This window comes from Dermacentor silvarum, chromosome 3 (genome assembly GCF_013339745.2).
Source record: "Dermacentor silvarum isolate Dsil-2018 chromosome 3, BIME_Dsil_1.4, whole genome shotgun sequence".
Classification (NCBI taxonomy): domain Eukaryota; kingdom Metazoa; phylum Arthropoda; class Arachnida; order Ixodida; family Ixodidae; genus Dermacentor; species Dermacentor silvarum.
The window spans coordinates 67,390,570-67,418,263 of NC_051156.1; the positions used below are offsets into that span (position 1 = coordinate 67,390,570).

The following is a 27,694-nucleotide window of genomic DNA, read 5'->3' on the forward strand; positions in this document are numbered from 1 at the left end:
TTGGCACTCTCATGGTCGTTTCGTTAACTTGGTATGTACCAGAATTGGCTTAGACTTTATGACGAACATAAATGATAGGTCATGACATGAATCGCATGACATGAATGTCATGACATGTGTGTCATTTGGTCATGAAACAGCCGCCTACGTCTTGGTCTCTCATGGTTGTTTCGTTAACTTGGTAGGTACCAAAATTGTGATAGCATGAGAAGAGTGTATGACGCAGATAAATGATAGGTCATGACATGAATGTCATGGCATGCTTGTCATGCAGTCTGAAACAGCCGCACAATATGACAATTACCCAGCGAAAAAAGTAAACACTCAAAAACCACTGAAATGGGCTCGGACGTTTCAGTGGTTTTTGATAGTCATGAGCATGACTGAGCAAAAATGACAGTGACTCAGCTTTAAAAGATTAACACTCAAAAACAACTGGAATGGGTTCAGACGTGGACACTAATTGAAGGAAACACTGAAGGATGATGGTAGAAGCCATATTCATGAGCATAACTTCTACTCCATCTCAGGAGTTCCCTTCAGCACTGTGGAGGCTACCGGGTCATCAGCCAATAGGGAGGGCGACTAGCCCCTGCACATGTATTCTTCCGCGCTGCATCATCTGCTCAGCGTCTCCACGGCGTCTGCTCGCCGTGCTGTCGATACACGCTCATAGCAGTTATTGTGGCTGGCTTATTAACCTAAAAAATACTAGAAAACAATGAAATAAGCTACTACGTCGGGAATACGAGGAACTGTGGCAACTTTAACGTTACTAATCCAGACGACGAACGAAGCGCGCACGTTCGAGCAGACGGCAACGCTGGAGTCGAATTTATGGCGGTACCGCCCGAAGCGAGTACCTTCCGCCTCGAATCTATGAAGTCGTCGTCGTGCGCTGTGTGGCCCGTAAGTTCCAAACTGACGCTTGTATTTGCTTCGGATTGGTGTGCTGGCGCTTCAACCGCAATGATTTCGTAACTATATTTAGCTATTTCCGAAAACCATTACCAAATTCCAGGCGCATTAGGCTTAGTAGGCGTGGCAAAATAAATACCTGACCTCGTAAATAACGACAAAACGTACCTGATGCTTTGTCCTCAACGAGAGATGAAACAAACCGATGGCTGGTTTGACCATTTATTTAATGCTGTTGGCGCAGTGCACAAGTAGCAAGCGCAAGTTCGGGTCCAAGCGGGCGGTCTGTTCTGCGTGGGTGCTGCCACGTTGATTTGTGACCAGAGTTGCTGGCGTTTACCGATACAACGATTAAAGGCATACGACGCGCATGTGAAGTGGATAAATGTATTATCTCTCTTTGTGACGTGACACGTGCCAGAAAAGCGCGGATGTCTCAACCCTGCCAATTACAAGGCCGTTACATGTGCAACTATGTTTTGCTGCGCAAGTATGCGGCTTGGTCACACCCCGTAGCTTTGATAGTGCTGAACGGTGTTGTGAGATGGAGTATAGGAAAAATGACAATGACTGAGCGAAAAAAGATTAACGCTCAAAAACAACTGGAATGGGCTCGGACGTGGGCACTAAGTAAAGGAAACACTGAAGGATGATGAAGTAATAGTTATGAGCTTAGCAAAAATGACAATGACTAAGCGAAAAAAGATTAACACTCCGAAAGCTAATGGAATGGGCTCGGATGTAGTACTAAGTGAAGGAAAAGGCTAAATGTTAATGGTCGATGTCATAGTCATGAGCATGACTAAGGCTTTGGCCGTAAGGTCTCTTAGGCGTAGCTAAAGGGACTCCTCAGGACTCATGATATAAATGTCATGACACTCGTATCATGCAGGTCATGAAACAGCCGCCTACGTCTTGGGGCTCTCACGGTCGTTTCGTTAACTTGGTAGGCCGAGAACACTGCTTCGCATAACATCGATTCCCACAGAGCGCGGGATCTACCGGCTTTTTTCGTTTCAGTTGTTCCTTATCGCTTATAAAGCTAGCAATGATCTACATTTACGCGATTATAACGATATAATATATTCACAAGTTATAAATGTTTGTGCAGATACAAGGCATTACAATTTTCGCGTGACGGAGCTGGGGTACGCGCCAAAGAATGCTTACGCATTAAACCGTCAACAACTTCCTTCAAGAATCCTTCAAAGCATCTCTGACAGATGACGACATAGCTATTTCTGAAAAGTAATTGATTAGGCACGCCTCAAAGTAAGAGTAGAATAGATTAAAAACTTCCTGCGCATAACTCAGCACGTGGGGATGCTGGGCGCGTTTTGGGAACGTCGACGGTTTCCCGTCGGTCTCACCTCGTGCACTGTCGATTTGCGACTCGTGCAACAATACTGGACGCGCTCTTCATCAGAGGCTTCGTAGCTGACATGGCGCTGTTACGTCTACCCAGCAGGAGTCGCCTTAAGTGCCTAAAGTGCTGCGACGCTCCTAGATGTCACACCAGCATAAACTTTGAACACCATCCGTTAAGTCCAAGCACAGCGGTGGGCCTTGCTATTTCCCTGTCAGTCGCTCAGACAATGGACCTATTGTAGTTTTGGCATGTAAAGCCGCGGGAAATTATTTACTCCTAACATGTGCTCAAAATGTGGGCCGACCCCGAAAATAGTGCATTCTACAAGAGCAAACCGATTCCGAATACAGTGCAGTCTAAAAATCTTGGAGGACGCTCAAGCTCCGCATTCATAGATCCCTGACTGATCCTCACGCTTTCCGGCAACTGCAGCTTATGAAACTGTAATGTTTACCTGAAAACGCATGCGGCGAACGCTATGCACGAAGGCGAGGTTCCGGGTTCTTTTTTTTCTTACCCCTGCACGGCGGCCGCCGCCGCTGCCGCGGATGCGAGGATGCGAGCGCCATCTGTATGGTGCTTCAAGGAACCGAGCGGGGCGCGTAGTTCCCACTAAGACAGACCTCAAAGGGCGGCTGGAAAATGGGTTTGTGTTTCATCGAAGCTGTTTATGGCTATGCTTCCGTGCATTTTTTGTGTGCTTGTGCAAAAATCTCGGCCGATCCTGCAGTAAGGGTCTAAGCGCAATGGCACATATCCCTGTGGACTCCGGGCGATGGGCTTCGGGACATGTAACGCGCCTTGAACTACCGTGTCACGCCAAACAAGGGTAATAACAGATGTTTTAACGCTCATAAAAAAGAAGGGTAAGGAAAAAACTAAGGAAGAGAACAAGGGCAGGGTACAGCGAGCGAGAGCACATAGGTGGAGACTAGAGTCCGTGGATAGAAGAATGAACAGTAGTGCGCAAAGTCCCAAGAAAGGTCCATGCAGGGTCAGTGAGCAATGGATGACATCAGCCGGGGCAGCAGATAGCAAGGCGAAGGCTATCGATGAACTACGTGGTGGTGGTAAATTTTACGAGACGCGGTAGACTCTCCTTTGCCTAGCCACAAACTCTGCACCGCTGGTCACGGCCTGTCATCGACATGCAGGCTCCGTTCAAAGGTGGTAGGATGAGCCTGACCTTGTGGATGAACCGCCAGTACGCAAACCAGGTAAAGGACCCGGATTGCATGAAATTAGAGCGGTCGGTGTCGGCGGCCACGCACTGCAACACCTTGCCCTTGTTCGGCTTGGTGTGAAGAACTATATCCCTACTATTGGATCTTAGCCCAAAAGGCCGACCCGTGTCGGCCATGTCTACGTTCAAACTGCCCTCTCTTTGTCGGCGTTCGACCCGCTTGCGTGCCTATCGTTTCCTGCCGCTCTCGTCACGCGTTTATATAAGACAAGGTGCCATTTTCTGCATTTTGAATTTCACTTCTATTCTCTCGTCGTAAGATCGCGGGTAGTGCGCTCCCGGTGACGATTGCATTCTCGTCCCTGTTCCTGCCGCCGCTCTTCGTAGGCGCGTTGCTCCTCGGGAGTCCGGAATATACGCCGCCTCCCCATTCTGTGTCACCTCTGTGTCGTATGCTAAACAGCTGCGCTGCTCATCTACCTTCACAGAGTGGAATGGCTTATGATTATTGGAGTTTCCGTGTAACTTAATTATGTTTTCTCGTATATTCAAATTACAATCAGACGCTATCATGTGTGTAGTTGTGTAGGTCGTACATTATGAATTTTGTGACGCATTTTACTTCGAGAAATTTAATTGTATCAGTAATGTCTATGCACCGCCCGGAGGGCCTGCGTCGTTCGAGATGCGTAGCTCGGGATGATTTTTCTGTAACAGACAACGCCGCTGACGCCAACACCGGATTTTCTGCGACACGGGGTCCCGTAACGCTATCGCATTAAAATGGCGGCCGATCGCGAAGACAGTGCAGTAAAAAAAGCCGGCAGATCCAAAGCCCTGTGGGAATCGATGTTATGCGAAGCAGTGGGCGGGTAGCCTACCAAGTTAACGAAACGACCATGAGAGCACCAAGATGTAGGCAGCTGTTTCATGATCTACATGACACGCATGTCATGACACTCATGAGTCCCCAAGAGTCTCTTTAGCTACGCCTAAGAGACCTTAAGGCGAAATCCTTAGTCATGCTCATGGATATGACTTCGACTATCAACTCTTAGCCTTTTCCTTCAATTAGTACCACATCCGAACCCATTCCATTAATTTTTGAGTGTTAATAATTTTTCGCTGAGTCATTGTTTTTTGGTGAGTCATGCACACGACTTTGATTTCTAACATCACCCTTTAGTGTCTCCTTCACTTATTGCCTATGTCCAAAGCCATTCGAGTGGTTTTGAATGTTATTCTTTTAATATGCTGAGTCACTGTATTTTTTGCCGGGTCATGCTCATGACTATGACTTCTACCATCATCCTTTAGTGTTTCCTTCACTTAGTGCCCAAGTCCGAATCCATTCTAGCAGTTTCCTTTAGTGTTTCCTTCACTTAGTGCCCAAGTCCGAATCCTTTCTAGTAGTTTCCTTTAGAGTTTCCTTCACTTAGTGCCCACACCCGAATCCATTCTAGTGGTTTTTGAGTGTTCAACTTTTAATGCTGAGTCACTCCTTTTTACATACTCTTGCTTAGGACTATTACTTCTACCATCATCCATCAAAAAGCACTGAAATGGGTTCGGACGTGGGTCCAAACCTATTTCAATGGTTTTTGAGTGATAATATTTTTTCACTGGGTCATTATGATTTTATGCGGCTGTTTCATGACTGACAAAAAACGCATGTCATGCCATTCATTCATGACATGTCCTATCATTGATGTTCATCATACACTCTTGTCATGGATGACAATTTTAGTACCTACGAAGTTCTTCTTTCTGGGGTTTTACGTGCCAAAAGCAGTTCTGATTATTAGGCATGCCGTAGTGGAGGGCTCCGGAATAATTTTGAGAATCTGGGGTTCTTTAGCGTGCACTACAACGCAAACACACGGGCGTTTTACAGCGTAAGCTGTTATGGGCTCATTCCAATAGCCGCTTCGGTTCGTGATGGTGTCCGCCGCCGCTGCTGGTGTCTTGTGTCCATAACCGCTATCGCCGGAAATGCGAAAAAAAGTAAGCGGTTCTGGCCGGGACGGAAGCCGGGCCGGCTGCGCAGGAGTCAGATACTTTACCACTGAGCCACGCAAGCGCTTGCTTTTAGGCAGCGGAAAAATGCCCTATAAACGCACCCTAGCGAGGAGGCGCGGAATCAACGCGATCGCGAGCCTCCGCCAGTAAGGTGGCGTCATCTAGTTAAGGCGCCTGCAAACGCTGCGTGCCCGACATGCAAGTTGCGTATAGCAGTTGCATGCTGCATGTAGCTGGACGTGGTTAACTCAAGCAGGCTAGGTGACTATTTGTCACCAGCCCGTTTTGAAGATTCCAATAAACGATCATTATCATCAACATCAACGTACCAAGCCACGGGTGGAGGGATGTGAGATGTGCGCCATGTATTCTGGATACCTCTTCGATAAACGTTATGGCGTCTTCTTCTTCGGTAAACGCTATAGCAAGGTACGAACCGCTGCTGAAGGAGCGAATCGTAGAGCTACATGCGCGGCTACAACCAGGCATCATCGGGCTCAGCAGATTGCTGCTGTGCAGATATCATTACAAGCCGCAGCTCGCCGTCGACGCCCTGCGGAGAGTTGAGATCGTTCTCGTCAAAACGAGGCCAAGAGACTTTGCAGCGATGACACTATTGTGCGTGGTGCCGAAATTGGAGCTACTACTGAGCCGATCCATCAGCTTACGCTGTGACTGTGCTGCGTGTGCCGCGCAGGCCTGTGACTTTTTTGCATTTCGCCTCCATCGAAATGCTGCCGCCGCGGCCAGGATAGTTAAGGAAACGACCATGAGATCACCAAGACGTAGGCGGCTGCTTCATGACCTACATGACACGCATGTCATGACGTTCATTCATGACATGACGTGTCATTTATGTTCGTCATACACTCTTGCCATACTATGCCAATTTTGGTACATACCAAGTTAACGAAACGACCATGAGAGCACAAAGTCGCAGGCGGCTAGATCGATATATTGATAGATAGATAGATAGATAGATAGATACTGTCAAAGTAGCAAATGTTCGCGAAGAAATGCTTCGCATTTAAAACTTGGGTCACTGGGCATATGTCACTAAGTATGTGTCGCTTTTCAATGAACTTCCTTTACGTCAATTTGGGTTGCTTGGTACGTGTCACTAGCCATATGCTCATCTTGAATGACAAAAACTTGAATGGAAACTCTTTCCCCAGCAGGCTCGTGATCTTCTGTAAAAAAAGCTATATTAGACCCATTTTAGAATATGGATGCACCGTATGGGACCCTCCTACGTGTACCGACCGAGATAAACTTGAGAGAGTTCAGAATATAGCAGCACGGTACGTAATCGGCAACTATGAGAAACATTTTGGTATTACCACTGCAAAACAAACATTAAACTGGGACACTTTAGAAAAAAGAAGGCAGACATTACGCTTGAAACTTTCTCACAATATATTTTATGGCCAAATTGCAATAGACCGCAATAAGTATATTCTTCAGCCACTTTATATATCCAGACGAATAGATCACGAGCTCAAAGTTAGGGAGTGTTTTTCAAAAACAGTTTTTTCCCCAAAACCATTTTAGAATGGAATCGACTGCATGCTGCCGTAGTTGGTATACTTAATCATGAACTTTTTGCAAATGCTCTTTGAAATTTTGTTCTTTATTTTACGGTATATAGTTAATGTAGAGTTTGCTATCATTACATAGTGCCTTATTATTTAGTTGTATGGTGCCGTTTCCTGCCTAATTTTCTTTTTCGTGCGGTACATTGATATCCTGATGTACCACTTTTGTCCCCTTACGTTTTCTTTTTTTTATTGTATTGTATAGTATACTGCTGTTTGTTGTATGCTATAAGCTGTTTACATCGCTGTATGTACCCCCCCCCCCCCCCCAATTGTAATGGATAAATGGCGTTGTGGGTATCAGAGTAAATAAATAAAAAAAGAAGTTCCGGCAGAACCCACCTTATTATGGATGTGAAGCAACGTAGCGACAAACCGTATTTCCATTGCCTACACATGTATGCAACGGAACACCTCTCCCGCGCTTCCCACTCAATGCACACGCTGCGTCACCTTTCAGCGCCGCCGCGAATTCCGCGCGTGGCGTGGGTTTGACTGCCCCGAACACTGGATAAATTTTAAACAACCTTTTTTTCTCACTGAAGAGCGGAACACACACGGTGGCATATATACAGGTACCCAAGTTGGCGTCAAAGAAGTTCATTGAAGAGCGCCACAGACCAAATGACCCAAGTTGGCCCGACTCTTCATTTCGAACCCTGTTCCCTTAGCACAGCAATCCGATGCGTTATCCATTAGACCATGGGCTGGCTATTTGTGGTGTTGTAAAGACAATAGACCTTTGCGCTCGTGGTGTGCCCTGAGTACGCGCGCGAAAGACTGACACTGGCAGCTACCTTGAGGCATTTATACAATAGACCACTGCCGGAGGACCTCTTGCTAGGCGCAGGGCCACTGAGTTGGCAGACGATAGAGGGAATGCGTGCTTTTTCACGTTTCTTAGGCGACACGGGCCTCGACTCACGCTTGTGATAGCATTTATGCAATGTGTCCTTTCACCTAGTTCCCCCCATTATCATCTCCCATTGTGACTCTCTTTCTTCCCCTTCCCTTACCTAGAGTAGCAGGCCAGATGCTCCATTTTCCGGCTGACCTCTCTACATTTTCCAATCATTAAACTACTTGTTCTTCTTCATGGACTATCGACGGAATGATCCAAGTTGACGGAAAAAGCCATTAGACACAAAGAGATAGATATATAGATAGATGTCTAGATAAAGACAGATACACAGGCGCCGTAAAGTTCGTAAATTGACCTACAAATGGTAATCGCCATTAAACGAATCATCAAGATTTATTCGGTGCTGGGCGGAATTGAACCCGCGTCATATACACAGAAAATTGTGTCAGCGTATATATGTATTTACACATGCGCCATGCGCGGACTTCGCGGCTGCGCTGCCAGACGGCTCAGTATGTTCAGTGGGAAGTGACGTCATTGAATGACGTTATCAGTGATAACTTCGACAACAAAAGAAAACCCAGTGCAGGGTCAGCCCGTTCCACCTGCAGAGAAGCGTGAGAGCTCAAGATTTCCCGTAGAAAGCTCCTACTGAAAAATAAATAAAAGCTGGAGAAAATATTTCTAACCGCATAGCAGCAAGAAAGATGAAATCCCAATACAGCTAAACAAACTGCTGGGTCGAAAGAGCAAGAAAAAGTTGACTAGTGTCATTAAGCAAGCTATTAAGAAAAAGAAAATTGCGGTTAGGTGACGTGAAATCAGGATGAACCTCATTCGCTAAGGCACATCTGATAAGGATAAGACGAGCTGGAATAGGCCAGTTGCAACAACGCCGGTGATATATAGGATGGTGATGCAAGCCATCAAATTTAAGCTGTCGAAGTGGGTTGAAGAAAAAGGATATACTGGGATAACTAAAGAATGGGTTCAGACGAGACAGTCACTTAGAGAATAATATATTTGTACTAACTTAGTAGATAAAGATTTCTATAGCTCTGAATAGACCTTTATAGATAGCATTTCTAAATATTAAGGAAGCCTGTGGCTCATAGACATGGAATTGTAATGGAATATTCTCAAGCACGAGGACATAAACGAATATTTCGTGGAACTGTCGAGGCAGATATATAGATGCAACCGAGAACAAATGGTATAGGAAAGCCGGAAATGCAATTAAGTTGGCGAAATTCATTGACAGCTGAGCAAGGATTTCCTCTGTCTCCATTGTTGCTGACGATTTATGTTAAGGGCATGGAAAGACGCCTGGAAAACAGCGAAATTCCGTTTTTATCTATCTTACACTCGTAATGGGCAAAGGTGCACCAGAATGTCGATGAGCTAATGTATGCGGACGAAACAGTAGTACTAGCGGACAATGCAACAATGTAAGAAATTTACATACTTGCGAATGCAGGTGACAATGCAGTCACGAATCTAGGCCTTTGGTTTAGCACAGAGAAATCGGGAATTATGATCTTTTGTGGCGCGGTATCAATTGAACAGCAAGTGCAAGCAATATAAATACCTGGGTGTCTACATAAACGAAGGAAATGGTTACCCTAAACATACACCAAGAAAAACGAAAAATAAAAGCAAAGGGGAATGCAGTAAGAATGATACATGATACATGGCCCGCGGTAAAACACCTAAATTAGGGGTTTTACGTGCCAAAACCACCATCTGATGATGAGGCACGCCGTAGTGGGGGACTCCGGAAATTAGGACCACCTGGGGTACTTTAACGTGTACCTAAATATAAGTACAGAGGTGTTTTCGCATTTCGCCCCCATCGAAAAGCGGCCGCCGTGGCCGGGATTCCATCCCGCGACCTCGTGCTTACCAGCCCAACACCATAGCCACTAAGCAACCACGGCGAATGCCCGCGGTAAAACCACCAATGAGGCAGTACAATGTGAAATGGGTTGGACCACCTTTGAAATCATAGATGCGCCGAGCTAAATTACTTTTGCCGAAAGTTTAAGGAACATGGATGGAAGAAATCGGCGGCTAAAGCGCACAAATATCGTCATCATCATCATCATCATCATTATCAGCCTATACTTATCTCCACTGCAAGACGAAGGCCTCTCCCTGCGATCTCCAATTACCTCGGTCTTGCGCTACCTGATTCCAACTTGCGCCTGCAGATTTCCTAACTTCATCACCCCACCTAGTGTTCTCCCGTCCTCGACTGCGCTTCTTTCTCTTGGTATCGATTCTGTAACTCTAATGGTCCACCGGTTATCCATCCTGCGCATTACATGGCCTGCCCAGCTCCACGTTATCCGCTTAATGTCAACAAGAATATCGGCTATCCCCGTTTGTTTTCTCATCCACACCGCTCTCTTCCTGTCTCTTAACGTTAGGCCTAACATTTTTCGATGCATTTCTCTTTGTGCGGTCCTTAACGTGTTCTCGAGCTTCTTTGTTAACCTCCAAGTTTGTGCCCCATATGTTAGCACCGGTAGAATGCAATGATAGTACACTTTTCAACGACAGTGGTAAGCTCCCAGACAGGATTTGGCAGTGCCTGTCACATGTACTCTAACCCAATTTTATTCTTCTGTAAATTTCCTTCTCATGATTAGGGTCTCCAATGAGTAATTGACCTAGATAAACGTACTCCTTTACAAACTCGCGAGGTTGAATGACGATCCTGAATTCTTGTTCCCTTGTCAGGCTATTGAACAAATATATGACCGCAATGTCGCGGACACGGAATGGAGAAAAAGGTAAAGAAAGTTGGCAACCAAGTACAGTGTAATTGAAAGTGTAAATAGACAAAAAGAAAGAGAGGGAAACAGATATCGTGAATCGGATACAAAGAATGGAGAGAAAACGCTCAATACAGATTTACAAAAAAAAAAAAAAACAGCAAGAAAGAAATCAGGAGGGAAAATTCGTACGAGAACACCAAGGGTAGCCCTTTGCTATTTCATTCCCGACCTGGCTGCCTGAGGGCAAAAAAATACCGGAGCAAACATTCACCACAGCATGCCGCATCCCGTGCGCTGCAAGATGCCCGGCAAGTACTCGGCACATCGTAATGGAATGCCGAGATATTCGCCCAGCGAGACGCACAAGGAACGTCCGCCTTCCAGAAGAGGTTGGATTCAAAGAGTATGGAAGGACTAACGGATGAGCAGTCGAGATAAGTAAAAGACGTTTAAATTATTGGTGGAAAAAATGAAGACAAGAGATTGACAGAATCGGAGTCGCTGCAAGCGTAGGTAATGGCTTAATATGAAGTTTTAATGGCAAGTAAACATAGATCAGATAGGTGAAATGCTAGAGATGTAGTTGAACCTGAATAAATCGAGCGGGCTAGGAGACTATTTGTCGGCGCCCCGTTTTAAAGGGGATGCCTATAAACATCATCGCAATCATGAACGAAACATGAGAGGGGAAACCTGGCTTCAGACATAACACACCTCCATGGCGTAAATACGGTATGTCGCTACATGGCTTCAAGGCTGAGCGCATTGACGTAGAAATTCATCTTGAGATGGGTTGTGCCAAAATTTTCTCTTTGCGTTCTTCATTCTTGGCTCCGTGACGCAGCGGAAGATGCACTGGAAGCACACCGACATGGTGCAGCGGGTGTCATCGTGTCCAACCACGGTGGACGCCAACTGGACGGAACACCGGCAACAGTGCGTAGGTTTACTTTCGCCTAGCCTAGGCTTGTTCGAATGACATTGCAAGGTTTTCACAGTAAAAATGCGTGCGTTGTATTCATATCCGCTTGTGTCCGGCTTCCTGCGAGTTAACTTGGACGCGTGAGTATAGACACTGTGTCAGCATGAGACTGTGGTAAGCGAAAATTTCAGACACATGAAAAAACATTATAGTTGTTTTTTAGCTATTTATTATACAAAGCGCAAGATTAGTTGGACTTATAGCCGGAGGCTAGTCAGAGATCTGAAATTACATATTCAAACTAGTGAAATGCAAACATAACGTACATTCATTTTCACAGTTCGCATAACTCCATTAAATATTGTGGGATTGATGTATAAACAGTGATAAAGTGCCTCTGGCAGGCTAACTGATGTTTAGATAGGTGGAGCTTTGACAATGATAGGCCCACCAATCGAAACGTCGGTAAGCCTGTCAGAGGCAATTTATACCTGTTTACCAAACTTCTATCTCACAGTGTGTTTACATTTGTCGGCCCGCATGTTGACATGAAATATTCAATGCATGGGAGCTTGAAAAACTTGACTGAAGGAAGCGAAAGTGATATGGTTCAATACGATGTTTAAAAAAAGAATAAAGAACGCGTACGCGTGAAGACTTCACGTGAAAACAAAACGAAGGAAGCGTGTTTTAAGTTTACCTGGTTGCCATAATTCCCAAGCCGGTTTCTTGGCCACCTAATTTCATACTTTTAGTGGCTTGTTGTGGGCATTACAGGCTGCTCAGTCACAGCAGGAAATTTATCCGTACTAAAAAGCATCTGATGTCTCCTTGTGCGCGACGTTCCGCGCTCGAAATAACGTGTACATGATCAGAAAGAAAAACCGTTGTATTGTTTCTTCTGCGCTCTAAAATACGTGCCAACGAGCCCAATTTGCAATCCTCCTGTCTATTATACTTGAGCTGTGCTTTCTGGGACTGGTCGTGAGTGGACAGCAATTTGGAATCTGCTGGCTGTGTTAACGCACTTGATGAAATCAGGCCGAATTGCCAACTGGTTGAATTGTATAGCGAGCTCGTTTTCGAGAGAAAGCGCTGAAAGACAGGAAGAGGCGAAGACAATCAAGATGTCGCGCTCATGAACACTCGATGTTCGATACCCCCCATGGCAGCTCATTAGCTATGGCGTTCTGCTGATGAACATGAGGTCGCGGGTTCGGCTCATGGCCGCCGCATTTAGATGGGGGCCAATCCCACAATGCTGGTGTATATACTTAAGACACATACGACTCCAGGCATTCACGCAATCAACCCCAACGAGGTAGCACACCGCGAAGCTCGAGGTCTCACTCGCCGAGCTGAGCAAGGAGTGACTTCTATCGGTCAGGGGAACGCGGAGGAGGAGATCTGGAGAGAAAAAGACAGATTAACAAGATTTAGCGATATTACAAAATTCTATCAAAATCAGAGGCGAATATTACCACCGCCTCACACTAAACTGAACAGAACTGAGTCCGTTGCTTGGAGGCGATTACAAACAGAAACCTATGTGAATCCCGTGCAGTTAAAGACTTTCTACCCCGAGATATACGCCAGCGATATATGCAAGCTATGCAAGTCTGCTAGAGCCACCCTTCAACACATGTTGTGGGGATGTAAAGTATATCAAGAAAAAATGGCAGTCTCCCCGGAAAATCTATGGGCGCGGTGGTCGGCCACGCTACTCAGCTCGGAACTCCTAGACCAACTTTGGGCCTTCCAGCGAGCCATGGATGCCGTGCGGGAGCAACAGCTCCCAGTGGCCATCTAGGCGGCCCAGGCCCGGGCCTCCCAATCGCCGGATTTCAAATCAAGTTATGTCACTCACATATTTTTAGATGAGGGTTATGAGACCCAGGTGACCAATATTAATCCGTAGCCCTCCGCTAGCTACGACGTACCTCATAATTCACTGTGCAATGTTTTTTTAGGAACCATTTTTCTCCAACAGCGACTAGTGATGCTTGTGAGCAGCATGTGTTAAAATTTAAATTATGGGGTCTTACGTGCCAAAACCACGATCTGAGGCACGCCGTAGTGGGGGATTCCGGAAATTTGGACCACCTGGGGTTCTTTAACGTGCACCTAAATCTAAGTACACGGGTGTTTTCGCATTTCGCCCCATCGAAATGCGGCCGCCGTGGCCGGAATTCGATCCCGCGTCCTCATGCTCAGCAGCCCAATACCACAGCCACTGAGCAACCACGGCGGGTGAGCAGCATGTGCTATGATGGTTAACGAGTGTTAGCAATCGAATAAAGTTTATTTATGTATATATTTTGTTTTCGTGGAGGAGGCGTTCAAGTAGGCTGATTGATAAGCTGACAATTAACAGCTATAGCAATGCTAGCTGCTGCGTCCCTCAGCGCAGGAAGATGAGTAAATATATTTATTGCGATTAGCATTCTGAAGATGCTTCTGCCGACTATCTATATTTCTGCCTGTCTGCCCCTCTCTGCCTGGGTCTCTAACCGTTTTCCCGCCAACCTTGGTCACTGTGTAGTCCATGGTCTAATGGGTAGAGCATTGGGCCGCAGCGCCGAGGGATTCCAGTTCGACACCAACCGTCCGACTGACTTAGGTCAATGGGTCAGTGAGGCTTGGTGTATGCCGCTGTTCAATGCACCTCACTAACGCAAAATTGGGTCGTCGGAAACGTTGCACAGCTTATGTGCCACTCTTCAACGAACCTCCTTTGCGTCAAGTTGTGTCGCTTGTTGTGTGCTACGGGTTGAGTGTCCCTCTTCAATGACAAAAAGTGATTTGAAATTTCTCTAGTACTGGGTCATATATATGCAGACAATCTTATGTGCATATATATTCTCACGCGAACCACGCGCACACGCCGTGGCGACACCGCAAGGTGGCGCAGCGTGTCCAAAGGGGGTCGCGAGAGAGGGATGGATGGCTGGATGGATGCTAGGAGCGTCCCCTTTAAACGGGGTGGTGGGTTGCGCCACCAAGCTCGTGTTATTATTTTGCCTAATGTCCTACCTTTATTTTTGAGAAACACACAAATACAAAGAACTCCAGGCATAAATCTTTTTGAACCATTAGTGGGAACTCTGTTTCTGTACGTCTCCTTTGTTTGTGGTCTCTCTACTTTTCTGCCACCAAACCTCCAACCGCCTCATACTAATCTCTACAGGTGGCATGTTTAATTTACCCGTGCTATCCCTGAACCCAAGGATTTGAAGGAGGTCAGAGAAGCCTAGGCTTGCAGCTGGGTAGATTTCTTCACATTCCAATAAAACATGTTCAACAGTTTCTCTAGCTTTACCACAGCAAGCCCATGCGGCTCCGTCCTTGGTGTACTTCGCTTTATAACTGCGCGTTATAAGGCATCCTGATCTCGCTTCGAAAAGTAAGGAGCTTGCCGTTGAGTTATCATAAATTGTTTCTTTCCTGATTTCCCTTTTTCCTTTGTGGTAGTTAGTCATAGAAGGTTTCTTTTCCTTTGCCGCTACCCGTAACCTTGTCTCAGCCTCTCTCACTTTGCGTTTGACGTTCTTTGTTGCCATGTTGTTGGCCATACCGGTCGCATATTTGCTGGTAAGCTTCCTAGTTCTTTTCCTCCACTGTGAGTCAATGTTTTGCCTGTCGTCAGTCGTTCTTCAAAATCAATTTTACTCTGAGCCTCCCTTGCTTCAAAATTTGTCCAGCCCATATCACCCTGCACAGCTTCATTAGTAGTCTTCCCGTGGGCGCCCAACGCGAGGCGTCCCACTGACTTTTGGTTGCCATCGAGTCCTGATTGTACTCCTGACTTCAAGCAAACAACCGCATTTCCAAATGTATGCCCTGGAACCATTACACCTTTCCACATACCCCGGAGCACCTCGTACCTATTGTATCCCCTTAGCACCCTGTGTTTCATTATGGCCACATTTCTCTTCCCTTTTGCTGTTGTTGTTTTCTCCTGTGTCTCCAGATATCTATCGCCTTCGTTTATCCATATACCAAGGTATTTGTATTCTTTTACCCGAGGTATTTCCTGGCCCTGAATCAACACTGTCTCTTCCCTGTTTTCATTGAATACCATAAAACCTGATTTTTAACGCTAAATTTTAATCCTAACTTCTCACATTCTTCTCCACAGATATCAGCCAGACGTTGCATATCACTTTGCTTTTTAGCAAGCAACACAATGTCGTCCGCATAAAATAAACCTGGAAGCTGCTGCTCAGCTGTTGTGCCGGCTTGTTTGTATGAGAGGTTAAACCCGATATTGATTGCTCGGATGGATGCACGCCACGACGCGGTTTGCCGCTGGCAATACGCTTTGTCGACTACGCTGCTTCAATCCTGACGTCATTAATTTCGACATTCATCGTGAGATTGGTTCTGCTGGAACTTTCGCGATTAGTTCCAACTGTACTGAAGCGTTCTTTTAAGCGCTCGTTGCTAAAGAGGAGCTCGACGCAATTCGAACAGTTCGCCCACTGAGACGGCGTAAATTGAAATCGATGTTCCCATTGCCGCAGATTGACGTCCTGGCTGAGATCGTGGCTGCTGTGGGTGACAAGCTGGAAGTCTATCTGGACAGTGGAGTGCGCACAGGTGCCGACGTGGTCAAGGCGCTCGCGCTGGGAGCTCGGGCAGTCTTCGTGGGACGGCCGGTGCTCTGGGGACTCGCATACAACGTACGCATGTCATAGATTTCCATGGATGAAGAGAGCATCTAGACTTTCGCTGCACGACACGCCGCGGTAACTTAGTGTCTATGGCATCGCGCAGCTAAGTTAGAGCTAAGCGGGTTCGATCCTGGCCGCGGCGGGGGCACCTCATTGGGGGCGAAATGCAAGAACACTCAAGTAGATAGGTAAATTTAGGTGCACCTATAAAAGAAAGCTCCCAATATTTACGGAACCCTGCACAAGGATGTGACTGTTATTCATTTGGTAGTTTTGGCACGTAAATCCTCATAATGTTCTTAAGCAACTGTGCACCCCAATATATATATATATATATATATATATATATATATATATATATATATATAGTGCACCATAGCAAGATCACTGAGGAAAATAGCGGAATTGAAAACGTGTTGCATACATCTTGAAGCGCTTCGTATTGCACCTGTAAGTTTGACAAAATATGTGTCAAGTGTCTTAAACGATCCGAAGGTAGGCAGCTGGAAGTTCACTCTCGTAGTCGAGTGTGTCGTCATGCTGCAGGTGCACTTCTTTCTTTGTTTTTCTCAATGTTTGACCTCCGCCGTATTACTGAAGTGAATGGATAGCTATAGGTGTAAGATGCAACATCCGCGGCCACCAGTGTGGGGCTACATTTATGTCACGAGAGAAATAAATAGAAAAAGAGTGAAGGAGAGATAGAGAAGTTCCTCAATGAAAACTGCAGAAATTTGCCTGGCTGCGCCGTTAGCATGCTGTTATAAATTAATATGATGACAGACGAAATGACCCACATAAGACACAAAAGAGAGATTTATTACGAGAAAAAATATGACAGTTCAGCCTTAACTACAGTGTTCTAGACGGCTAGTTCGTATTGAGGTAGGAGATCGAGAAAGTGTGAACGACGATAACGAGGAGAAAAGGCATAAGTGAAAAAGGTAGAAAAAAATTCCCCGGACACCCTTAGTACAATCGTATATTCAATTCATTATCTCTAAAAATGCCCAAGATGGCCCTGATGTCCTGGCCTGTGGAGTACTTTGGCAATCGACGTAAAAGAAGGCGTTCAGAAAGTGGCTGCTTGCCAATGCACCCAAAGGTTCTTCCACAGATTATCTGCCTTGCAAAGCTAACACAACATCCCATACACACTCGGGCATATCTGAAACCAATCAGAGTATCTAGTTGAGACCAGTCACCCGCAGAGAAGTTAAAGAGCGAGGGACGCCCAAGTTGTGCTGGATTGCACAATCGACGTTCACTCTGATTGGCACAGTTCAATCACTTTAACAAAGCGCCCCTCGTAAAGTACGTTCACTTGGTTTTCGGCGCAAGGAAACTTGACACACTTGTGTACTTCTGCTTTCAGATGCACGCTAAACAACATTCAGGTGGCCAAAGTTATCCAGAGCCCTGCACTATACGGCGTGCCTCATACCCCCCGGTGCCGTTTTAGGACGTTTGAACCCATAGTTTTTTTCATAAGAATTTCTGTCCAACGACTAGTGATATTAGTGCGCAACCCTTTTGCGAAGAAAGCTATTGGAGGGCCATTTACTTACGCAAACGAGCATAAAAAGTCCCCTTTCTCACGATAGTAAAGCTCAGCCGGTCGGCCGGTATAATACAATGTGTGCTCGATTTCTACTGGACGATGATCGAAGTTACCCGCCGCGATAGCTTAGTGGCTATGATGATGCGCTGCTGAGCAAGTTCTCTCGACACGCCGGGAATCGAACTCACGACCTCGTGCTTAGCAACACGGCGACATAAAAATTAAATTATGGGGTTTTACGTGCCAAAACCACAATCTCATTATGAGGCATGCCACATCGGGGTACTCGGGAATAATTTGGACCACCTGGGCTTCTTTAGCGGGCACATTAATCTAAGTACACGGGTGTTTTCCCATTTCGCCGCCATCAAAATGCGGCCGACGTGGCTGGGATTCGGTCTCGCGACCTCGGTCTCGCGCCCAACACCACAGCCGCTAAGCAACCACGGCGAGTAACATGGCGCCTTAACCACTAAGTCATCATGGCGGGTCCGGAATTTTCAAACAATGTTTAATTTTTCATTTTTATCATCCTCTTTCTTTGACTCAGACATCGTGTCACTGCCGCTTTTACTGCGTGTAGTAACCTGGCGCTACACGTGATAAGAATGAAAAATGGAGTAGATTGTTACAAATCTTTTGTGGCGATCCATTTCATTTAGCAAAAGATTTGGGCTTTTTAAGAAGCGTTTCTTCTGTGTTTTTTCTGTGGCCAACACATTTTGGTCAAAACGATTTTTGGTATCGTCGATTTATCAAGGTTGCAGGCAGTGCCAGAAAGCACGAAAAACAAAAGCAGATAGTAAGACGATTAAAAGGCGTCTTTTGGTCGCCTTGCTGTCTCTCTCTCTCTCTCTTTAAAGGGAATAGTTCGGCTCTCTCGCTCATTTTCGTGGTGGGTGGTTGCAACACCACCTAGATAGCACAAGGCCTGTTCACTCCGATCCATGACGTCATGCCACCTGGCCCGACTGCCATAGAATCGAATGGGGTATGCTCCCGAGTGAAGCAGCGATGATTTCGACGTCCACGCTTTCGTCACGCCAGGCTTGGCAATGGAAATTTCGGGCCAGGTAGTATGACGTCATAGAATCGGAGTGAAAATAGCCTTGCGCTATCTAAGGTAGTGTTGGTGCTTGGCGGAGGTCGGACTTTCACCGCTGATGCAAAGGCTCCGATGCGCAGGGTGCCTTTCGAACGCGCCCCTATTAGAGCTTTTTTGGGACACACGTGTTGTCGCGCAAGAGCTTTGGGTCGTATGAAAGGTTTGGTGCTGTGGTGCAACGCTTGGGAACAGCAGCACAGCTCCTCGTCTCCTGCAGCCCTCTCCTCTTGCAGCGACTGTCGGAGAGGAGGTTGGCAGTCGCCTTCCAAGCTGACGCTCGCGCCGTTGCAGAGAACACACATTTAACCAATCGGCTTCAACGTAAGCCACCTATACTACCTCTGCTGACGGGCTGGTCAACGACTCTGTTTGCTATGAAATAATGAAACACCAAAGGTTATATCTAAATGTCCTTACTGCAACTCATATACGCCTTCAAAGGCATCATTCAAGAAGTGTTAGACAATGTGCTTGCACGAACAATCATCGTCGATGGCTTGTACAGTTACTTTTCTTGTGTCTTCTTAGGCGCCCTTCATAAGTATATTTTAGAGCTTGATGCGTGGTCGTTTTGGAGTAAGAAACTAAAAGTCGCTGCCGCCACAGAATTAAGGAAACTCGTGTGAAAGAGGGCCCGTGGGCGTTGCAGTTTATGAAGGAAGTACTGCAATATTAACTACATTTCCATATAGTGTAAGACGATACATTTTTTTCGGAGCATATGTTTACAGTAGCTCTTCGATTTGCAGGGCAAACAAGGAGTCGAAAGGGTTCTGCAAATACTGAGGAATGAACTGGAGCACACAATGCGACTGCTCGGTTAGTATTATGCTCAACTTTTTTCTCCATACTCCACTTTATACAGATATCGTGGAACGCTGTGGAGACTAGCGAGATTTATAGAAGTGGTTGCGCTCACACCCCGAAATAGTTCGTTGTTTTTTACCAGCCGTTAAGTGAAATTGTTGTGTATATAGGCGCAGTAATGAATGAAAACATTTTAGCCCTTAGAAATCAACAAACTGTGTTATGCAGCTGCTAATACGTTGTTCTAAATCACTTTGCTTTTCGCTGTTTTTCATTTCACGTTTTTACTTGCAGCCTGTCGCGGAACCCTTACATGCAGGCTCGCGGTGGGCTGTCGTGAACATGCGCAACCAACAAACTTGGCCAAGAAACGCACGGATGTATACATTTTGACTACCGAACTCCTTGCGTAGCTTCAACCACGGGGCACGCGCATGAAACAGAGTAAATATGGCGGACCATACCGGAAGCTACGCACACTTCCGCTCTAAAGTTCCTTCTATTGTTGTGGCGAATTAGCGTTTATATAAAAGAAAGGCACAGGCCTGCGCGGCAAACGCATCACAGTCACAACGTAAGCTGGTGAAACGGCGCAAGAGTAGCTCCAATTTCGGCACCACGCACAACAGGGTCTTCGCGGCAGTCTCTTTGCCTCGTTTTGACGAGAACGATCTGAATTGTCCGCCCGGTGGCGCCGGCGAGCTGCGGCTTGCACTGCTCTCTGCACAGCAGTCTGCTGAGCCCGATGATGCCTGGTTGCAGATGCGCACGTAGCTCTACGATTCGCTTCTTCAGCAGCGGTTTGTACCCTGCGAGGAGGTTCCATAACGTGTACCAAAGAGGTATCCAGAATACGTGGCGCACATCTTGACCCGTGGCACGGTACGTTGTTGTTGTTGATGACGATGATGATGATTGTTTATTGGCATCTTCAAAACAAGCTGGTGACAAATAGTCACCTAGCCTGCTTGAGTTAACCAGGTCCAGTTACAATGCAGCATGCAACTGCTATATGCAACTTGCATGTCGGGACACGCGGTGGAATATTACCGAACTGCAAAGCAAATTTTGTATGTTTCCAAGCAACGCCGCGCGCATGTCACATGACGTGCCAAATGGCACGATGCGATGGTAATGATGATGATTTTGATATAATAGCATTGCCTTTGAAACGGGACGGTGACAAACACCTAGCTCGGTTGAATTAGTCAGGTATGCCATACATGTTTTTCATTGCGTCAATAGTTATACACCCCAGAAATCTTCTTTTACAGCGAAGCTGGATACCTCTCGTTGGTCGGAAAATTTCGTGGCGGAGACACAAAACGCCATACCCCATACCAGCTGTGCGATAGCTTCTCCGAGCTGGGGGAGAGAGAGCTGAGAGAGAGAGAGTGAAAGCAGAGTATAAAAATAGCATCGCGCAGCATAGCGGATGCCAGGTGGAGAGAAGGAATGAGGCATGTGGTAGTCGGACGCGTAGAGCTGCTGCCGACCCCGATCGCGTTTCCCTGCGTTCGCGCCGAACGCGCCTGGTGTCCGTGATTACAGCCGATGCCTCTGGCGGCGGCTCGGCAGGTTTAGACCAGGGAACTGGACACTTGTTGCTTCCGAAAGACTGAAGCGAGAGCTAGGGAAGCTGAAACGAAGCGTTGCAAACGAGAACATTAGATTGAGGGAAGCCGAGAGTTCGCGTAGGTGAAGAAATGAAGGTCCGGAGGCTTTTGAACGTAGCCAGTTGAATGCATCACGATAGGACGCAGAACATCGCGAAGAAATCCTGAGCGGCAGGAAAAAAGTGTGTGGTTTGCCACTACTTTACTGGGCTTTCTGCTGTTTCCGGTAGCAGAGCCACGCATAATGTTTACAGCGAGGCTGTATACCTCTCGTTGGTCGAAAAATTTCGTGGCGTAAACACAAAACGCCAGATTAACAATTGACGTCAAACGTCAAACTGCGTATCTTTCTTTGCAATCAGGCATACAGCATATATATATATATATATATTATATAATATACTTAGTGACGTCACCAGTCCCACCACGCTTTCATATTTAAAAAGAAGACCCGTCTAGCAACTCATTCAGTTCATTCGAAGGCTACCATGGGTAGACCACAGAAATTAGACACACCAGAAGAACAGCGTGACTACAATGCTCGACCTTGCATGTGTGGTGTTTGATAAAGCTTCGCTGGACATTCACGTTCGCAGGGCGGGATGGCGGCCAATCTTCTTTTTCTTCCTCAAGACTTATCCATCTACCTTGTAACGCTACTTATTCAACTGGTACATGGCGTGCCACCTGGTGTAATAATTTGCCAGTGCAATGCAAATGGTGCACGTGTAGATACTACGCGGCGCGCATCTCACATCGCGTGTACTGAAAAAATAAGCAGGGGAGGGATTAATACGACCGCATAGCTTACAGTAATAGGCAGATATTCAAGGAACAAAAAAAAAATTACGGAGATGTACACAGAAATGCTAGAAAAAAAAAAACAGGCATAGCATGCCTGAATAAATCAAGCAGGCTAGGTGACCATTTGTAACAACCTCGTTTCACAGCGAATGCAGTTAAATCATTATCATCATCATCGTGTCTCTTCGCGCGCTAGGGCGCGTTTATAGGGCATTTTTCCGCTCCCTGATAGCAAGCGCTTGCAGCGGGCCCGGGTTTGATCTCGGCGGCAACTGGGTACTCCTTTTTCGCATTTCCGGTGATGGCGGTTACGGACACCAGCGCGGAGGTGGCGGCGGCGGGCACCATCGAGAGCCGAAACGGCTATTGGAATGAGCCCATAACAGCTTACGCTGTAAAATATCGGTGCATGAGCGTCCATGAACACATACACCGACAGAGAGAGAGGATGGTGTATATGAATGACGGCGCACAGACACACACGAATGGGCACGTGTATTGACACATATTGGACGCTATGCCTGTGAGCCACGGTCGCTAACACTACCACAACCATAGCTAGGCTCTGCACGCCTTTGTGCATGAATAGGAAGCCAAGTTAGTGTAGGTGGCGAGACAACCATCGCTGACCTCTATAGCACAGATCAGTAGCTGGATTGACAGAGCGCCGCATGCTGAACAGTTCTACTTTCCGGTGAATGACATTGACTTCTCCTTTCTTGAAACTTCCTTCACTTTGCAGATTGCCAAAGAATTATGTGCCAGTGCGCTATGAGTAGTCGATTAATTTGGCCTCGCTCTACAATCTCTAAGGGCGCATCCACACTGGCGATTGATACAGGTCGATCCAGCAACCGCGACTGACGACGAAGTAACGACTGACGGCGACTGATTTTCACGCCGGCAAGCGTGACCCGCCGGCGCCACACCGAATTGTCTCGCGATTGCTGCCGTTTACCTCGGTTCGCTCAACAAAAGCTGTTGGCTATATAGAACTGCGATTCTATTGCTTAGTGGTGCAGCAGCTTTGATGCTATTTTTTGGCCTTGTTTCTCTTCTAGACATAAAAGGTGACTTCTGAACGAAATTTGAGCTTCAAAGTGTAAGCGAAACATTGTATTAGTCCAAGCACACCTTAATCTAAATAGAAAATAATGCGATCTTGACTTCTTAGGTCTGATTAGTGACATAAAATCTATACCAGTCTGTCGAAAAAGAACTGATATAATATCAGTGAATCCAACAATGCCATAGAACCGAGACAAAATTCGGTTAGGCCTGGACGCTTGGCAAGCGTAGTTGCTGTTGTTGTTGACCTGAATGGTTGTGGTGCATACCCACAGTGGGAGATTCGCCATTAATCAGGTGGTTATATTCGGTGCATAAAAACAAGGGAATTAACGAATATAATACTGGAGTTTAGAAAGGAAGATTTTGTGAGAGGAGAAGAAAAAAAACTAATTAATAATAGGTTAGAAAAAGGAATAAATGAATAAAAGAAAACTATGGTGGGAGAGGGGACAATAAGTTTAGCATGGTAATCGATTTGATTCAATGAGATAATTTTGGATTGCGAAGCAAGCATTTCTGTGGCTGAACCCAATAACAGACGCTCCAAAAGATAGAATTAAAGGTTCCGATAAATCTCGGCCAATATTGCGAAGCGGGATTTCCAGTAGTCTTTTCCTTATTGCAGAAAAAACGCCTACAAGACAACAAGAAATGGTCCATTGTGGCAAGCGCTAAATGGCATGAAAAGATGCTTTTCTTTCTTTTCTTTTGAAGCCCATAATAAGCGCACAGGAGTGTGTGCGAAAACAGAGCGTGCGGGGAACTTTACCTCCAGACGCGTCGTAGAGCGGCGACGTCAGGAAACCGCAGAGAGACCTTCAAATGTTTAGATGGTGTTTCTTCGCACCACAATCGTCACGGTAAAATAAGCGTGCGTTATTCAGTCGTCCCACTCCTGCGTCCCTGATTGTTCCAGCAGCTTTGCGACCGCAGTCACGCGACCGAAAATCCAGCACTTAAGCGACTGACCGAAAACAGTCGCTTGTTGACTAAAGCGACCTACTTGGTCGCGCAACCTCTGCGAGTCACTCGTGCGAACGATCTCGCACTGCGACCACCACGGAATGGCGGTGCATGTTCCCGGGTGCAATCCCCCGACCATCATTCCCGGACCATGAGCGAAACCAATATGAATCAAATACTGCCTGAAATGAATCAAATCAAGTCGAATGCACATTAGTTTTCGAATAGGCTTCGAATAATGAACTGCCACTTTCACAAAGAATGTAAAGCGATGTTCACATTCTAGTAATGATAACGTCAGCATGTTTCTGCCTATACAATGCACGTTATGCAGTGTTGAGTAAAATCACAAATTGAGCATTAGGAACAAACAAAGTGAGTGTTAGCAAACACAGGACTATTCGGAAAATGGGAATGATCGCTGTATAGCCGCCAAATTATAATTACCTGAACGACGTAGCCTGTTTCACTTCGTTAATCATTTTGTTTTATGCTTCCGACATGCCTGCGGGAAGAAAATGATACGTTTCATTGCCCGCAGTTTACACATTGAAATATTCAAAAAAGCATATTAAAGATGTTCAGAGTTATATGAGTGAATATTTGATGCGAAGATTGAATCTAATAGGGCAATATTCAGGGCACTAATAATAGGGCATTATTCGATAGTTTCGAATATTCGCGCAGCCCTAGCAAAATCGTATGGTTTTTCTTTTATGACTTCAAAGTGCCTTCAAGTAAACAACATTTTTCTTGTCTTCATGAAGCTTCCTCAACTGTGAGGATTTCCGGAGACCTGATTCGCTGTATTGTGCAACATAATTACTTACAGGTTCTGCGACACAAATACCACACGTACATCAGTGATCCGTGTGCCATGTCGTGAATAAATTTATCTTATTTTGCCTCTCTTATATCAAAGTACGGTAGATATTTACCAGCAGATGCTGTAGAAACGCCTTTTTATAAGGTTCACGAAAGGTCCGGCTTATACTGCGCATGCGCACTGACTCCACTTTGGTGCCGCAACATTCCGTTTCGTTCTAGGTTGCTCGGACGTTACCGACCTGTGCGAAGACTTCGTCATTCAAGAGAAGCGGTACTCTAGGCCACTGCGGTGTGCTCTGTGAAGGCAACATGACTGGGTGTAACCGATTCGTCGCGGACCATTAACAGCGATGCACATAAGCGAGCAAAAGTACAGGAATCCAAGAGCCGGGAAAATACGAATTTAATCGTCATTGTTATGTGCGCATGACCTAAATATAGTTTAGTGCACTCGCACGGCAGAGTTCGGGCGAAGTTTTGCAATTCAGGGCTTTACCACGCCGTCGATTCGCGACTGAATGGGTGTTTTATAGGGCAAGATAGTGGGGGGTTTGAACCAGTGTTTATTGTAGCGTACGGACCGTTATCAGCGTCGTAAGTGACCCCGCAACAACAATGCTTAAACGAGTGACCCCCAGAGCTGAAAATTGCGAAGATGTGAGAGTGCTGGATTTCTGTGGCAGGCCTCGCAATATCCGTGGCAAACTAGAAAGTTCAGGGCGAAGGAAAAAAAAATCTAGGCCACAACTTAGCACCGATAACTCTCAAGTGTGCGCGTACGTAACATACCTAGATTGTGACATCTCGACAGCGGTGTGCCACGAACTACCTTGTACGCTATCATTAAACAGAGTGGTGTTTCTATACCTCGTATCGATTTTGCGATTTCATGCGTACTGTGATTCCGATCGCGTACGCTCAACACACCTCGAGTTTCCTTTTAGGTACCTCCAGAGTCGGTGAAGTCGGCCCATATAATTCTATCAAAAAATGCGCGACCAATGGTTCATTTGAAAAAGCGAACTTTCAGACGTGTGGTGACAAATTTTAAACCTTCAAACAGGAGCTACAGGTGGAGAAAATACTTGCCTCAGCTATGAGGCTAAAGCCACCTGTTTTGGCCAACATCAGCAGCAGCACCAATGGCGGTAGGTTCGACCTGTCTTCCGATACGGCAGCGCAATGCTCTAACCATTAGGCGACGATCGCACGCATGCTTCTCTCCTGCCAAAGTTGCTCTTCGATACGTCTGGCGCACATGCGTCAGGGGCCAGTTTCTCGCATTCTTTTGTGACGCTTTGAGACGCTATGAGAGACTGCACTCATTTTGCGATCGGCCCAAATTTTCGTCAAACGGATACCTGTAAAGTGTTTGAGGTTCACCTATGCAATAATATGACGTTAAAAAGAAAATAATATTCACATGGATCCCACGGCGGCCATCTTTAACACTGCAGTAGTTGAACCGCGATGTGCCTTCGTAGTTTGAGAAATTCGCTGCATGATGGCAACCACAAGGTGCGGAGTACCACTCTCTATGAATAGCACCTTCTTTTTGCCCCTCAGCAGCGTCGCGTCGCAAGGTGATTAGAAGTATGGTCCAAAGAATCTTATAATAGAAGGGTCACAATCTCGGTGGTGTTGGTCACGGAGGGGCGAACAATGAAGGAACTTCCTGTGTTTCTCTACGAAATACAGATAGCTGGTTCTTGGAAACTCAGCTCTGCGGAAGCCCGCAAGGTGGAAAAAAAGATGGTAAAAGGGAAAAAGTATATTCACAGCTGATTCTTGCATCCGACGAATGCAGTCTGGTTCGAAGCCAACTCGATAGACGCGTTAGTGACGTTTGCAGATAGGAAGTCGACAAGTAAAAAAAAATCACCGCACATCCACGAAGTGAATGATGATGAGTGGGCGAAGCACCAGAGCATCATTCGGGTAACCGTGAATCTCCCGTACATGCGAGAGCGCGGGAAGCGGCGGCAAAATGCCGGAAGCGTTCTCTACTAGAGGTTGGCGGCGCCGATACTCGGTTCAAGCGCGAGCTTCGCGAGCCCTCAACTCCGAGTCCGCTTGCCGGCGTTGCCGTACTAGCTGCTGCAGCTTCGCGAGCCCTCAGCTCCGGGTCCGCTTACCGGCGTTGCCGTTTTGCTGCAGCTTCCCGCGCCCTAGACTCCGGGTCCGCTTGTTGTCTGCGTCGCCGTGCTGCAGCAGCTTTGCGAGCCCTCGACTGCTTGCAGTTGAGCCGCCACTCTCGCCTTTTCATCCATAGCGGGCGCGCCGTTATCAGAAGCGACCGTTATCATTCATGGCTGAAGAGAGAAAGAGAGCGCGCGTCGGGATTCGGGAACGAACGCCCTTGTGCACCGCAGCGCCCTTAGCGGACTCCATGGAAACCAGAGCTACGGACGAGAAAGAGAGCGCGCGTCGGGAACGAACGCCCTTGTGCACCGCAGCGCCCCTAGCGGACTCCGTGCAAGCCAGAGCTACGGACGACTGGCGACGACGAGGGAGGGACAAGGCTCGGCCCTAAGGTGCTTCGCCCCGAAAAGTCGGTCGGTGAGGCAGTTCCTATTGGTTTGGCCCCCCTTAGGGCACCTGCGTAAGCAAGTGTTTGG

At 46.6% G+C, this 27,694-nt stretch overlaps 1 protein-coding gene across 1 annotated transcript; it reads left to right on the forward strand.

Annotated features, from left to right (window-relative positions):
• The first annotated feature begins 3,435 nt into the window (after nucleotides 1–3,435).
• LOC125944252 (2-Hydroxyacid oxidase 2-like) lies at nucleotides 3,436–25,994 on the forward strand. Its single transcript, XM_049664600.1, has 5 exons — nucleotides 3,436–3,585; nucleotides 11,501–11,662; nucleotides 16,172–16,330; nucleotides 19,737–19,806; nucleotides 25,296–25,994. The coding sequence occupies exons 1-5, from the start codon at nucleotides 3,436–3,438 to the stop codon at nucleotides 25,376–25,378; spliced, it is 624 nt and encodes a 207-aa protein (XP_049520557.1). The 3' UTR covers nucleotides 25,379–25,994.
• The last annotated feature ends 1,700 nt before the right edge of the window (nucleotides 25,995–27,694 follow it).

Coding starts and splice junctions, on each gene's coding strand:
- LOC125944252 (XM_049664600.1), top strand. CDS start 3,436: ATGCAGGCTCCGTTCAAAGGTGGTAGGATGAGCCTGACCTTGTGGATG. Junction 3,586..11,500: donor CCTTGCCCTTGTTCGGCTTG/GTGTGAAGAACT, acceptor GCATTGACGTAG/AAATTCATCTTGAGATGGGT. Junction 11,663..16,171: donor TGGACGGAACACCGGCAACA/GTGCGTAGGTTT, acceptor CCATTGCCGCAG/ATTGACGTCCTGGCTGAGAT.